We start from the raw sequence: 15,548 nt of genomic DNA, 5'->3' as shown, positions 1-15,548 counted from the left end.
GTGCCTCCAGCTGCCTGGGTCCTAAACTCTGGAATTCACTCCCTAAAATTCTGCCTGTATATCTCCCTATCCTTGAAATCTAAATTTTGATCACCCATCCTAACATCATCGTCTACGTTTTTAAGGTTAAATTTTGTTTGATAATGTTCCTTTGAAGCACCTTGGGATGTTAAATTACATTAAAGGAGCTATATAAATGCAGGTTTTGTTTTGTTCTGCAAGTTCAAATCTGGCCTTGGTTTAACATCGCTTTTAAAAGATAGAGTGCTGGTTAGCTCAGTTGGCTAGACAGCTAGTGCGTGGTCCAGAATAATGCCAGCAGCATTGGTTCAGTTCCAGTTCTGGCTGAGGTAGACTTGGAACCTACCACCTCACCCTGCCCCTGGGTGTAGAAGGCAATGTCAAACCACCGCGGACAAAAACTACCAAACTGCTCAGGATGAAGCGACAGCAGGCAAGGACTTGCCTCCAGACAGAGCACATATAAATGTATTAATTAAAAGACAGCCTCTGACAGTGCAGCACTCCCTTGGTATTACAATGGAGTATCAGTCTAAATTCAGTGCTCATGCCTCTGAAGTGGGTCGTGAACTCATAATCTTCTTACTCGGAATGGAGAATGCTGCAACTGAGTCATGGGTGGCACTAACCAATCTTTTTGTGTGTGTCTGAGACTCCAGTTACCGGTGCAAGTTAAGAGGTAGTCTTGTTAATTATGAACGGGGTTAAGATTTTCCAAATTAATCCCACAGGGTGCCAGAGATTTGAAAGCAGGATTCGCTCAGCATCTCAGCTTGGAGACAATGCGTGGCATGGGAGATCAAATGATTAACCACCCAGCAAGGATTCTAGCCCAGATTTTTGAGACTCTGCGGAGCTTACAAAATAGTGAGTGGGACCCAGATGTGTAAGTCTCACTCCCAATTCTGACATCCCATTTTTGCCAGTTGAGGAAAGGGGATGGGATGTGATTCACGTGAGGAAACCAGAACTCAGCAGGGCCATTTGAACTTGGTTGCAAATTTTATGGAGTAGGCATAGACTTTTGAAGGGTGGATAATGTCTGTATAACTGTCATGATGTGAAGTTACTTAAATCCCCAAATGAAAATGAAAAAATCTCTTCTAACAGTTTCAATACCTGTTTGTTTACATTTCCCTAAGGGCCCTTTATGAATTCTCAGCTGATTTCCAAAAGCTACAATTATCTCAGCGGGGGATTCTTAGTTCACAGTTTGATTGACAGCTCAATGAGGCTATTAAATGATTAGCTGTTTTTTGATGCGGGGGTATGAATAGAAGTTTCTTTGCTTTTATGACAGATTAACCCCTTGATATTTAAAAGATTTGAATGGGCTTTCATGAATGGCTTGACTTTTTAAAGTCAAGGCTGTATTGCATTTTTAGAACTTTATTTCATCTCAACATGGCTCCTGAGGTCAGCACATGGGGGATACTGGGTGAGTTGGCATGGATGGTATAAGGGCCAAGGATAGTGGGTGGATTGTTGGGGGGGGGGGATGGTAGTGAAGGGTAGGGGTAAAATGTAACCAGACAACTAGGACAAAATCCCAGAGAACTGAGGTGGCTTTTAACTAAATCACCTTGGATCTCGGCTGCCCCTGTGGTAACTTCCGATCTATTTCCCGGGCTGGCGCAAGCCTGACTCTATGTACACAAACAAACACTCCCTCCCCTACTTCCCCATCAGAGCGAAGATCCCACCCCGACCCATTCAGGGGTCTTTCTACCAAAGCAGGTGCGGTGAGCTGGAAAATTTCCCTGACTCGAACTATCCGTAACAGTAGTGAAAATCTGGCTCAGAGCCTCACTTGAACAAAAACAAATTCAATTTGGGAGGTGACAGATTGGAGTGACAGAGCATTGTTAAACCTGACCAGGAATGAATGGAAGGCAGTCTACTGACAGACTGCCATCACAAGAAACAAAAGAAAGATTTGCATTTATATAGTGTCTTTCACAACGACCAGACATCTCAAAAAGCGTTATAGCCAATAAAGTGCATTTCGAAGTGTAGTCACTATTGTAATGTAGGAAATGTTAAAGCCAATTTTGCACACAGCAAACTCCCACAAACTGCAATGACCAGATGATTTGATTTTTGGGATTGAAGGATAAATATTGGTCAGGACACCCAGAAGAACTCAAAATAAAAACAGAAAATTCTGGATATATCCAGCAGGTCAGATGGCATCTGTGGAGAGAAACAGGATTAACGTTTCAGGTCATAATGATCCTTCATCAAGGTGATGAAAGGTGGTCAATCTGCAAAATTATAAATACACTTAAAAAGAAAGGTTTATTTCAGTTTCTTTGAACCCTTTCATTTATTAATTATAAAAATATTGGTGATTGGAAGAATGGTTGTTTGACTGTCAGACAAGACGTATCCAATCAGGTAAAGGAGATGCTGTTCACTTTTCAGTTGATGTTGGGGTCGGTTGGTGTTGTGGACATGGATATTGTCAGGTCACAAATAGTGGGGTGGGGTGATTGGAGGGTCAAACGATGAAAGTTTCAGTAATACATCAAGGCTGAGTTGGTGATCCTGTGTTCTCCATGCATGTAATCACATGCCAAGGCTTGGGCAAATCTACGGTGGTAGGTTTTCACTGCCTGGGCATTAAGCATTAGCTTGAAAGAGCAGAGAATGGGGAATTTGATGCAATAATCCCAACCTTCCTCACTGAGCTTGCTGGGGATTCCCCTTTACTCACTTCAGGACAAGGAACTATTGACAGCTTCTGTCACCAGTTTATACATTCCTCACTGGGTATTCCTTCCGATCCCTCTATTCCTTGCTATTCCTCCAGACCTTTCCTTCCTCCACTGAGGCCCACCTCCCCCTCAACAGAAGGTACCCTAAAAAATCCTGGACCAAACCTGATCTGCGTATTTAAACTGCTAAAGCTTTACAGGCAAATCTCTTCACTCACCCCTTAGCCAGATGGCACCAGCATGAAGGTCTTGGTGAGGGACGGAGTGGGCAGCAGATTGGTGAAACATCATCCAGCCCATGTCCAAGGCACTGAGGACCATTAGAAGGATCAGGACATGGGTTCCTGGTACAGAAGCTTGATTGAAGATGGCACTCAGGATGAAAGCAGCTCCTAGAAACACAACATTCATGGCCAGGAGCCCGGACAGGAGCTTGCTGCTTTTCTCAGGTGCTACTGGACTCTGGCGATCTCTCTTGCTTTCTTGCCCACTCTTGAAGTTCTCCAAAATGAGCTTTTTAGGCAAGTTTGCTTGAATCCCAGCGACATCTGTTCTTGCTTCCTCTTTTTCTGCCATTTTCTGAGCTCCCTGAGTCAGACTCTGCTGCTGTTTCTAGAAGAGTGACAAAAGGCAAAGGCCAGGTAGGATGAAGCACCTTAATCACCTGTAATATACTGAGGGAAACAGAGACTGATTACAGTAGCAGGGGTTTCTTCTATCAGACACGTGTGGAGATTGAATCATTTCTTTGCTTCAGTTCCCGCAGCATTTGATTGCTGAGCTGTGTTGAGTCACAAGGACCTAGGAACAGGAGGAGGCCATTCAGCCCATCGAGCCTGTTTCCCCCATGGCTGATCAATTCAATTTATCCTCCTCTAAGAATATAAGAGATAGGAGCAGGGGGAGGCCATTTGGCACCTTTGCTCCTTGATATCCTAACCCAACAAAAATTTAGCAATTTCATTCTTGAAAGCACCAATTGTCCCCCAGCATCCACAGCTCTTTAGGGGAAGGGAGTTCCAGATTTCCACTACCCTTTGTGTGAAGAAGCACTTCCAAACATCAACACCACTGGCTTAACTCTAATTTTAAGATTCCTCTCCCTTGTCCTGGACTCCCCCTACCAAAGGAAATAGTTTCGCTTTCTCCGCCCTACAGAATCACTTCTGACATTTTAAACACCTTGATCAGGCCACTCCGCAATTTTGTAACTCAAGGAAATACAAGCCAAGCCTGTGCAATCTGTTCTGAGCCAACAGGCAGTGCCTCTGGCCAGGGCTTCCACTCCTGATCATAGGGGTGGCCGTTACTGGAATGGGGGAAGTAGGAGGGAGAGAGCAGGGAAGAGGCTAGAAGAGAAAGCAAGAGGGAGAACGAGGGAGGCAGGAGGGAGAATAAGGAAGGGCAGGAATGAGATAAAAGGAGAGAGAGCAGGAAGGAGAGAATAGGAGATGGAATAGCAGAGATAGAATAAGAACTTGAATAAGCTATCGAGCTCCTCGAACTGCCCCACTATTCAATTAAATCATGGCTGATCTGTGTCTTAACCCCGTTTCTCCACCTTTGCTCCATATCCCTTGACAGTCTTCCATAACATCTGTCAACCCCCATCATGAAAATTTCAATTGAGCCCTGAAGCTATAATGAGAATTATGGAATTTACGCTGTGAAACCGTGTCCAATGTTAATCATGTCAATACCCTTCATCCAACAATCTTAAAACCCAGCTAATCACTGCGTCCTGGCACACCTTCTCCGGTGCTGCTTTCTAACCTGCACTGAGGACCAAGGAACTTTATATTGTCGGTAGTTGAATTGGGGTTGTATCTCTGTACAAGCCTGATGAATTGGAGATCCCAACCATTGGCAAGAGGAGCAGAAAATTTAAAATCCTCAACTCTTAAAGCTCCGCCACGATGATTGAATCTCTTCCAATGTCACTGACTGGAGACCGATCTGATCAAACAAATATAAATATAGATCAAAAGTACACTGACAGCCTTTACTCCTGATAATCGCAAAGCCTGTTAAAATCTGCACTCAGATCATTAAACTAGGCATTATGTAACTTCTAATCAAGGCATATGAAGGGACTAGACATTTCTCCACTTATTGGAAAGTAAAATTCATTTGTCCTAATAGATCCAAATCACAGTTCCTACCTGTTTTAAGCAGATCGTAATGTAGCTTCCACAGAGGATATAACCTGGGTGTGTCTCATGAGAATGCACCTTAACTCTGCAGACAAAGGAGTGTCATTCAGAGTCATTCAGCTAATGGAATATCAATTACCTGTTGCAACATGAAAACTCTGGATCAACAAACCTCCCTCTTATTGTTTCTCAGCACCAAAGTGCCAATCTGAGCTGGATTAAGAATTTCCAGAATGCTGAGACCCTCCTCACATTGTCACTGTGATCCCACCGTACTCCCTCCATTTCATTAAAGCAATGTAGTAAAATGCATAAATTAATAGGCTTGTCGAGTGATTATGCACTGTTAGAATAGTAAAGCAATCATATCACACACAATGTGCTGCACTTAGTTAAATTGATCCAGTGATAGTATGCAGATTTTCTGCGTTGTGCTGTGTTTTATGATTGGCTCATATTTGGCCTTGGTCCCTGGACACAAGTGCCATAGACCCCTGTTAATCCCCTGCCTAGTGCCAACATTTAAACACTGAGTAACTGAGCTAAATGGTTATACTGAAAGGCCTGTTCCCCCATTCAATTAGATCAGAGCTGATCTGTATCTTAACTCCATCCACCTGCCTTTGCTCCAAGTCCTTTTATAATGTTAGCAAAAAATCTATCAATTGAGCTAGCATGTACTGTTTTTATGTGGGAGAGAATCCCAAACTTCTACCAGCCTTGATGTGAAGAAGTGTTTCCTAACTTCCTCCTGAAGTCTGGCTCTTATTTTAAAGTTATGCCTGGGTTCTCATACCAATGGAAATAATTATCTCTATCTATCCTGTTAATTCCTTTCGAAATCCTAAAACCCTCAATCAAAACACCTCGTATCTTCTATAAACCGGGAAGTACAAGCCTAGTTTGTGTAACCTCTCCTTGAAGTCCTGGTAACTTTCTATGTTACTCTGTGCTGACACCCAGCAGTGCCGAGTGGATGATCCACCTGGTCCTCCTCCTGACTATCATCACAGATGCCAGTCTTCAGCTAATTCGATTCACTCCACATGATATCAGAAATGGCTAAAGGCACCGGATACAGTCGCAGCTATGAACCCTGACAATGTCCTGGTTGAGCTGCTGAAAGCTTGTGCTCCAGAACCAGCCGCACCCTTAGCCAAGCTGTACCAGTCCAGCAACAACACCAGCATCCACCTGACAATGTGGAAATTTGCCCATCTATGGACAAATCCAATCCAGCCAATTACCATCCCATCAGTCTGTTAGATCACATGTTCGTGGTCTAGACGGGGTTCTTTGGGGTGTGCCTATTCTGCCAAAGTAAGCTGCTCGAGAATGCAGTTTGTTAAAACCATGGGTGGAACTTTACAGCCCCATCATGGTGGGGGTGGGGCTGTAAATTGCGATGAAGCATTCAAAAGTCTATTGACTTCGGCAGGACCAGAAAATCTCACCAGCGGGAGGGGCTGTGAAATTCCACCCCATTATTCTTATTTACAGCTACTTTGTAAATATTGGGATCTCTTCACAAGGTTGGAACTTCTCCTCCCTCCAGATCTCTGTTACTCAATCATGTAATGTTACATCATCATTCCATCAGCAAGATGTATGCTTCTAATGTTAACCCTTTACTCTACATCTGTCCCTAAGTCCTTATCCCTATCACATTTACATCCTCCTACATCTCCCCCTGAAGTCACAATCTTTACAGAGTTAGTCTCTGAGGTTCCATGACCAATCTTCCTGATCTCGTCCTGATCTCTTTCTGAGGTTGAGAATATTCTGTACTCTCCCTTCTGTCAATGTGAGCGTTCTCCTCCTGGGGGCTGTAGGACCTTGTCTTACTTCTTCTTCTTTCTCTTCAGGATCTGAATAGAAAGCCCAAGCTTCTATTAACTTTCTTTCCAAGGATATTAAGGTGCTGCGGTTTCTTCTTATGGTATTCCGGTCTGTCTCAATCCTGTATGATCTTGGTTTGAAGTTCTTTCGATGATTTTGCCTTCTCCCTGTTGGTCTCGTGCCCATGCTCTCTTCCCTGGGCTTCAGCACTGCTAATTCATACGTGCCCGTGGTTAAAGTTATGAACCTGTTTGTTTCTCTGTTCCTTCCCATGCTGCTTTACCTTCTTGTGGTCATTCTTGGCTTTAAGTTTCTGAGTCAGAGATGGAATTTGTGTTCTCAATTTCCTTCCCATTAATAACTCATTCGGCCCCTCGAGCCTGCTCCGCCATTCAATAAGATCATGGCTGATCTTCTTGCCTTTCGATTTCCATGTTCCCATCTAACTCCAATAACCTTTGATCACCTTGCCTATCAAGAATCTATCTACCTCTGCCTTAAAAATATTAAATGATCTCCACCTCCACCACCTTCTGAAGCAGAGAATTCCAAAGTCGCACAACCCTCTGAGAAAAAATTTCTCCTCATTTGTCCTAAAAGGGCGACCCCCTAATTTCAAAACAGTGTCCCCTAGTTCTGGACTCACCCACAAGAGGAAACATCCTTTCGATGTCCACCTTGTCAAGGCCGTTCAGGATCTTGTATACTTCAATCAAATCACCCCTCACTCTCCTAAATTCTAGTGGAAACAAGCCCAGTCTATCCAACCTTTCCTCATAAGACAACCCACTCATTCCAGGTATCAATCTAGTAAACCTCCTTTGAATTACCTCGAAAGCATTTACATCCTTCCTTAAATAAGGAGACCAAAACTGCACACAGTATTCAAAGTGCTGTCTCACCAATGCCCTATATAACTGAAGCATAACATCCTTACTTTTATGTTCAATTCCTCTCTTAATAAAGGATAGTATTCCACTAGTCTTCTTAATTACTTGTTGTACCTGCATTTTGTGACTCATGTACTAGAACACCAAGATCCCCCTGCACCTCAGAATTATGCAGCTGTTCTCCACTCTGCTTTTTTGTTCTTCCTGCCAAAGTGAACAATTTCACATTTTCCCACATTCCTCACCATTTGCCAGATCTTTGTCCACTCACTCAACCTATCTATATCCATCTGCAACCTCCTCATGTCCTCTTCACAACATACGACCTACCTTTGTGTCACCTGCAAACTTAGCTACCATGTCTTCACTCCCCTCATCTAAGTCATTGACGTAAACTGTAAACAGTTGAGGCCCCACTCGTCATATCCTGCCAATCAGAAAAAGACCCATTTGTGCATTCTCTCTGTTTCTGCCAGTCAGCCAATCTTCTATTCATGCTAATATGTTACCCACTACACTATGTGTTTTTATTTTCTGTAATAATCTTTGATGTGACACCTTATCAAATGCCTTCTGGAAATCCAAGTACAGTATGTCTACAGGCTCTCCTTTATCCACTGCGCATGTTATTCCTTCAAAAAACTCCAATAAATTGGTTAAACATGATTTTCCTTTCACAAAACCATGCTGACTCTTCCGTATTGCCTTGAGCTCTTCTAAGTGCCCAGCTATAACCTCCTTAATGATTGATTCTAATAACTTCCCCATAACAGATGTCATGTTAACTGGCCTATAGTTTCCTGTTTTCCGCCTTCCTCCCTTCTTAAATAGAGGGGTTTTCACCATTTAGCTAATACTGGTGTTTATCTTTTACCTGCGTTGAAATCCATTTGCCACAATTTCACCCATTCACTTAATCAATCAATGCCCCTTTGTAATTTTATGTTCCCACTTACACAACTTTATATATCGCCAATTTTGTGTCATTGGAAAACTTGGATAAATGACTCTACTGTGTAATTACCCAAGTTGTTAATAAATATAGTGAATGTTTGAGGTCCCAGCACATACCCACACGGGACATCATTAGACCACTTCCTTCCAAATTAAGTACATAGCAATTTTGTCCATTCTCTGTCCTCTACTGCCTAGCTAATTAGGCTAACCAGGTCAATAATTTACCTTCAATCCCATGATTTTAAAGTTAGCTAACAGCCTTTTATGTGGAATCTTATTGAATGCCTTCTGGAAGCCCACATAAACTACATCCATAGACATTACCTTGTTACTACTTTAGTTACTGTCTCAAAAAATTCAGCTAGTTTTATTAGACATGAAAAATACATGTTCGCTCTCTCTTCAGCCCAAACTATCTGGAATGATAGACTCAGAATGATACTGCATAGAGGACACCAGCTCATCATTCCTTTGCGGGCTCTTTGAAAGAGCTATCCAATTAACCACTCTCTTGCTATTTCCTCAAGGCCCTGCAATTTTTTCCCCTCTAAGTATTTATCCAATTTCCTTTTGAAAGTTACTGTTGAATCTGTTTCTACTACCCTTTCAGACAGCACTTTCCAGATCACAAAACTCACTGTGAAAGAAAAATAATCTTTGGATTTCCTCTGGTTCTATTATCAATTACTTACATCTATCTCTATCAGTGAAGGCAATTTCTCCTTTATTTACTTTCTCGAACCCCATCAAAACACCTCAATTAAATCTCCTCTTGACCTCCTCTGTCTAAGGAAAACAATGCACCTTTTCCAGTCTGTCTAAGCAGTCTAGGGCTAGGATTTTCTGTGCCTGCCGGCGTCAGCTGTGTTTGGTGGCGTGAGCAGACAAGATGGCGCAATTGGCTTCACGATGGTGTGAAACCAGTTCGCGATTGTCCGCTCAGCCCGCTGATGGTGGGCCGCATTTCCCGCCATTGGACATCAGGAACCTCATTGTAATACATCAGCATATCATTATTAGGCCTAAAAACAAAAAACTGCGGATGCTGGAAATCCAAAACAAAAACAGAATTACCTGGAAAAACTCAGCAGGTGCCAGACCTGCTAAGTTTTTCCAGGTAATTCTGTCATTATTAGGCCTGCCTGCTGGAATCATCCCCCCTGCCTCCCCTCTGGATCATCTGCCCACGTCGACAGGCAAACACGCCGACATGTTTCACAACAGCACATAAGTTATGTGCACCTGGTGGGCTGCACTTTGCTCGGGACTTCAAGGTTTGTTTGCGTACTTTGCTTTGGTCAGCACTCGCAATCATCAGTGCCAGGCTTCACAGGTAGAACCACATCACTTTTAGTGGGGCTCATAGGTAGGTCTCTACCTACCAGATCAGCCATCTTTGGGTGGCTTTTCAACAGCTGCAGGGCTAGGGCTTGCTTGGCAAAGTGGGGGGGAAGGGAAGAGGTTGCAGGACGATGGCTGTACAGGAAGGAGGGTAACCCAGGGTGTGTGGGGGCACATATTGATCTGTGCAAGATCATGATGGTGAGGACTGAGGAGTTAGTCTCCAGAGAGATGAGGTCAGATGGACATGTGAGGGTATGTGTGAGAGAATGGGTGGTGATGTCCCTTGAGCTGGCAGTGAGTGAGACGCTAGTGAATGTGTGTTGGGCTTGAGTGTGTGAGTTTAGAGTGATGAGATGGTTGCCATACCCTGGCTGCACGGACGAGATCATTCATCCTCTATCTGCATTGGATGGCCAACCTCCTCTGTGAAGCATTGATCACTGCTGCCACCACCTCCCAATGTTGCCAGGGTTAGAAAAGTGTAGCTACGTTGGGGGGGGGGGGGGGTGGTGGTGGTGGTGGGGGTTGGATAAGTTGCGGTTGTTTTCTTTAGAGCAAAGAAGGCTGAGAAGTGACTTGACTGAGGTGTACAAAATTATGAGGGGAATAGATAGAGTGGACAGGATAAAATTGTTCCCCTTGGTGGGGAATTCTAGAACAAGGGGATATAGATTCAAGATAAGTGGCAGAAGGTGTAGGGGGAGGTGAGAAAGACCTTTTTTACGCAGAGCGTAGTGAGTGTCTGGAATTCGCTGCTCAAGTTGGTGGTAGAGGCAGAAACTCTAAACCATTTTAAAAAGTACTTGGATCTGCATCTTAAGTGCTGTAAGCTCAGGGCTATGGCAGGAAGGTGGGACTAGAAAGGGCACCTGGGTGTCCTCAGGCTGGCATGGACAAAATGGGCCAAATGGCCTCCTTCTGTGCTGTAACTTCTCTATGATTCTATGGTTCTAAGCCTGGTTGGTCACGCCGCTCCCCATTCTGTGGCCAGAACAAGGGTAGGGGATATTGCAGCAGACCTTCACGGCGTCCAGATGGCATTCGAGTGATGTGTTAAACCTGGGGACTGCAGTCTTTTTGCCTTTCGTGAATATCTTCCCTGCAGTAGTCATGGGCTGGAAGTGCTGTCTCTTTGCAAGAAATGTCCAATTTGTCTCACTCCCTAGCTTTTCCCCATAACCCTGCAAATTAGTCCTCTTCAAATATATGTCCAAATGTCTTTTAAAAGTTCCAATGGAATCTGATTCTATTAGTAGCATTTAGGTACCTCAAAATATTTCAATTACACATGTTGTTTCTCCCAAAGTATATCACTACTCAATGTATTTACATTAAACTGCCGTTTATCTGCCCATTTCACCAGTCTGTCCTCCTGCAGTCTGCAGCTATCCTGTTCATTATTTGCTATGTTGCCAAGTTTTGTATCATTTGCAAACTTCAGAATTGCACTCCCTATACCCAAACCCAGGTCATTTCTATACAACAAAAAAGGCAACGGTCCCACTACCGACCCCTGGGGAACTCCACTAATGCAAATACTAATGGTCCCAATACCGACGCTACCATATACTTCTCTTTGGTCAGAAAAACATGAGTTCCTCACTACTCTCTGTCTCTTATCCTTTAGCCAATTACAGACCCAAGTTACTACAACCCTTTTAATTCCATGTGCTTCTATTTTCTGAATAAGTCTGTTGTGTGGTACTCTATCAAATGTCTTTTGGAATTCCATATTTAGAACATCTAATACAATACTTTCATCAACCCTCGCTGTTACTTCATCAAATAACTAAATCAGACATGAGCCAAATTTTTCTGTTTTATCTCGAACGCCCTATTTTTCCTCTTTATGGGAATATACTTGATTTTTACTTGAACAATCTCCCTCTTGAAGGCCTGTCATTGCTCATTTACTGTTTACCTAGCCAATCATTGGCCGGAATTTTTCAACCCTACCATGGCGGGTTCCCCTGCAGCAGGGCTGGCGACCCATTGAAATCTCCATTCACATCGGCGGGATCAGAACATCCCGCTGGCGTGAAGGGCTGGAAAATTTTGGCCACTGTTTCCAATCCACCTGAGCTAGATCCCTTCTCATATTCCTGAGATTGTCTCTCATCGGGTATTTCACTTTTGATTTTCTTTACTCCTTTCCATAATTACCTTAAACCTAATTATATTATGATCATTATTACCAAAATGTTCTCCCACAGCAGTGCACTCCACTTACACTAATTCATTCCCCAGAATTGAGCACTGCTTCATTCCTCATTGGACTCGAAGCATACTGATTAAGAAAATCTTACTGTACACATTTTAGAAATTCTTCACCTTGCTTATCTCTTACTCTTTTCTCCCAGCCTATATTAGGGTAATTGTAGTCATCCCCAATTCCTGCTCTATTGTTTTATATTTTTATATTTCTCTGAAATTTGTCAAGGGATTTGCTCCTCTATCTTTTTCTCACTGTTTGGTGTCTATAGTATGCACTCGGCAATGCAACAGCTCCATTGCTGTTCCTTAACTCCCCAAAACAAATAAATTCAGGCCTTGCACCCTCAAGTGTTGTCCCTCTGCAGAATCTTTGTTCGGTGCTGCCATTTATCCCTGTCCTTTTTCCTTTCTCTATCCATCCTGGATGTATTGTAGTCAAGAGTGCTAATTCCTGTGTTTAAACCAGGTTCTCCCAGCTTAACCCCATGTGGCAACCTGCATCTGTAGCTCATCATTCTTATTTGTAACACTCCTTGTATTAACAGACAAGCATTCCAACACCATGCTAGACTGATCTAGTTAAAGGGTGTAGCAGGCTTAAAGCACCGAATGGCCTTCTCCTGCTCCTATGTTCCTATGTTCATCTTGTCTGTCAGACCTACTTTCTGCTCTCTTGACACAATTCCCACTAAACTGCTGATTATCCAATTTTTCTAACATTTCTAGCTGAGATTATCAAAATTCTTATCATTATCTGCAATCTATTTGACCTTGAAGTGAATTTCTGACTCCCATATTCTCTCCAACACAAAGACCACCTACTTCCACATCTGTAGTATCATCCATCTGTCTCTGCCTCAGCTCATCTGCTGTTGAAACCTCATTTGTGTTTTTGTCACCTCCAGACTCAGCTATTCAAATGCTCTCCTAGATGACCTTCCATTTTCCAACCTCTTTAAACCTGAGCAGGTGTAGTGCTGGTTAGATATAGAGTAAAGCTTCCTCCACACTGTCCCAACAAACACTCCCAAGACAGATACAGCACAGGGTTAGATATAGAGTAAAGCTCCCTCTGCACTGTCTCATCAAACACTCCCATGGCAGGTACAGCACAGGGTTAGATATAGAGTAAAGCTCCCTCTGCACTGTCTCATCAAACACTCCCATGGCAGGTACAGCACAGGGTTAGATATAGAGTAAAGCTCCCTCTGCACTGTCTCATCAAACACTCCCATGGCAGGTACAGCACAGGGTTAGATATAGAGTAAAGCTCCCTCTGCACTGTCTCATCAAACACTCCCATGGCAGGTACAGCACAGGGTTAGATATAGAGTAAAGCTCCCTCTGCACTGTCTCATCAAACACTCCCATGGCAGGTACAGCACGGGCTTAGATATAGAGTAAAGCTCCCTCTGCACTGTCTCATCAAACACTCCCATGGCAGGTACAGCACAGGGTTAGATACAGAGTAAAGCTCCCTCTGCGCTGCCCCATTAAAGAATCCTAAGGCATAGCAACTCTCACCCCCAGTCAACCTGCAGGATTCATGTCCTCTTGAATTCTTTTTCTCAAAGTTCTTTTCAGCTTTCTTTTACGGTAAATGTTGGCTATCAATCTCATGTTAGTATTTAGCCTTAGATGGAGTTCACTTTCTGCTTTGAGCTCCTTTCACAGCAACCTAATAAATGCATGAGATAAATTTAAAAAGAAAAATGGCAAACATTGATAAATGTGTGTGGCCTTGGGGGTTGGTTTGCGCAGTTTGAAAACAATTAGTTGGAGTTTTTGTTTTACAAATTAATTTTTGATATCTGTGCCCAACTGAAAGCAGGGACCATAAAATCATTTAATTTATCTCCTGATGCCAGCACAGCAAATAGCTGTATGGATCAATATTGAGCATAGTCTTACAGATAGTTTACACACAGTGCAAACTGAGTCCTAAATCTATGTGACTAAACTTTGACCCTAATCATTAATGCTTCTGCAGTTGAAAAGAAAGACTTGCATTTATAATAGAGCTTTTTACATCCACCGGATGTTTCAAAGTGTTTTACAGCCAATGTGTTCACTATTGTAATCTTTAAAAACATGGCAGCCAATTTGCACACACAAAACTCCACAACAGCAGCGTGATAATGACCAGATAATCTGTTTTTTGTGGTGTTGATTGAATGGTAAATATTGGCCAGGACGCCAGAGATAACTGCCACTGATCTTTCTCAAAATAGTGCCATAGGATCTTTTGCATTCACCCAAGTGGGGAGATGGAGCCTCGGTTTAATGTCTCATCCAAACAGCAGTATTGCTGACAGTGCAATGTGCATTTAGTACTACACTGGAGTGTCAGCTTTAATTTTTGTGCTCAAACACTGAGGATGTGGCTTGAACCTAGAACCTGTGATTTAGAGGTGCTAGCAACTGATCCACAGTTAACACACATTGTTTTGAGTCTAGTTGATGTGAACTATCAGTAAAACACCTTGAGTGCCAGTTTAGTGGCAGCTATTTTTCTTTATTGAAAAACTTGAAGTTTGTGTTCCATTTATTTTGGCTCACGTAGAAAGCTGCCGAATTTCACTGTGTCAGCCATGGCTCATTTGGTATAACATTCTCATCTCTGAGTTACAAGATTGTATGTTCAAATTCACTGTAGAGCTTGTGCAGTGCTGTGGGAGTGTTGCACTGTCGAGGTGCCATCTTTCAAATGAAATGTTAAATCACAGCTCCATCTGTCCTTTCAGGCAGATGCGCACCATTTAAAGAATTATGCTGTGCACAATTTGGGGGCTATGTTCCCAACATTACTACAATGTTTACCCTTCAAAAAGTCCTTCATTGGCTGTAAATTGCTTTGCAACATCTCAAAGGTGTGATATAAATGCAAATCTTTCTTTTGTTGAGTTATAACTCACCTCATTTTGCTGGTATACAGCAGCCAGTCAGCCAAAGCATGGGCTCATTGTTACAAACTCTATGTCACCAGGTGCTGGGGATAATGGTTAACTCCTGATCATAAGGGATACAGGGTACATTTACAGTAGAAACCCAGGACTTGAGAAAATATCTGATGCAGTTCTGGAATTTCTAATGCTTGCTCACACCTTGGTCTACATGGGATCAGCCAGTGATGTACCGCACTGATGAGGCATGTTTATAAACCCAGACCCTGACACATCTAACAGCCCACAATCATTACAAGATAGCATTTTAAAGAATGGTTTTATTCCACAAAAAGAAATTTCCTGTTGCAACTAAAAGCACTTTGCATTATTTTACAGATCATCCTTATAGCATTGAAGTTAATTTCTTTAGAATTTCCCATCTAAATTTTTCACCTGTGCTCTGTATTGCAGTTGGTGATGAGTGTACACTGTGCACTGTTTAAACTGTTTAAGCTATAAGGTCATTAA

The 15,548-nt window shown here is 42.8% G+C and overlaps 1 protein-coding gene across 1 annotated transcript in view; it reads right to left on the bottom strand.

The window, feature by feature from the left end:
* The window catches only part of LOC121293778 (proton channel OTOP3-like), a 42,415-nt gene extending 37,452 nt beyond the window's left edge, over positions 1-4,963 (bottom strand). Inside the window, exons 1-2 of the mRNA XM_041217095.1 lie at positions 4,901-4,963; positions 2,957-3,350 (exon numbers count right to left, since the gene is read on the bottom strand). Coding sequence (XP_041073029.1) covers positions 2,957-3,314 — 358 coding nt within the window. The 5' untranslated portion in view covers positions 3,315-3,350; positions 4,901-4,963. The remainder of the gene's footprint in view (positions 1-2,956; positions 3,351-4,900) is intronic.
* Between the last annotated feature and the right edge of the window lie 10,585 nt (positions 4,964-15,548).

The sequence above is a fragment of the Carcharodon carcharias genome, chromosome 22 (assembly GCF_017639515.1).
Source record: "Carcharodon carcharias isolate sCarCar2 chromosome 22, sCarCar2.pri, whole genome shotgun sequence".
In the NCBI taxonomy this organism is placed as follows: domain Eukaryota; kingdom Metazoa; phylum Chordata; class Chondrichthyes; order Lamniformes; family Lamnidae; genus Carcharodon; species Carcharodon carcharias.
The sequence above is the reverse complement of the archived record's forward strand: the minus strand, read 5'-3'. Positions and strand labels throughout refer to the sequence as shown.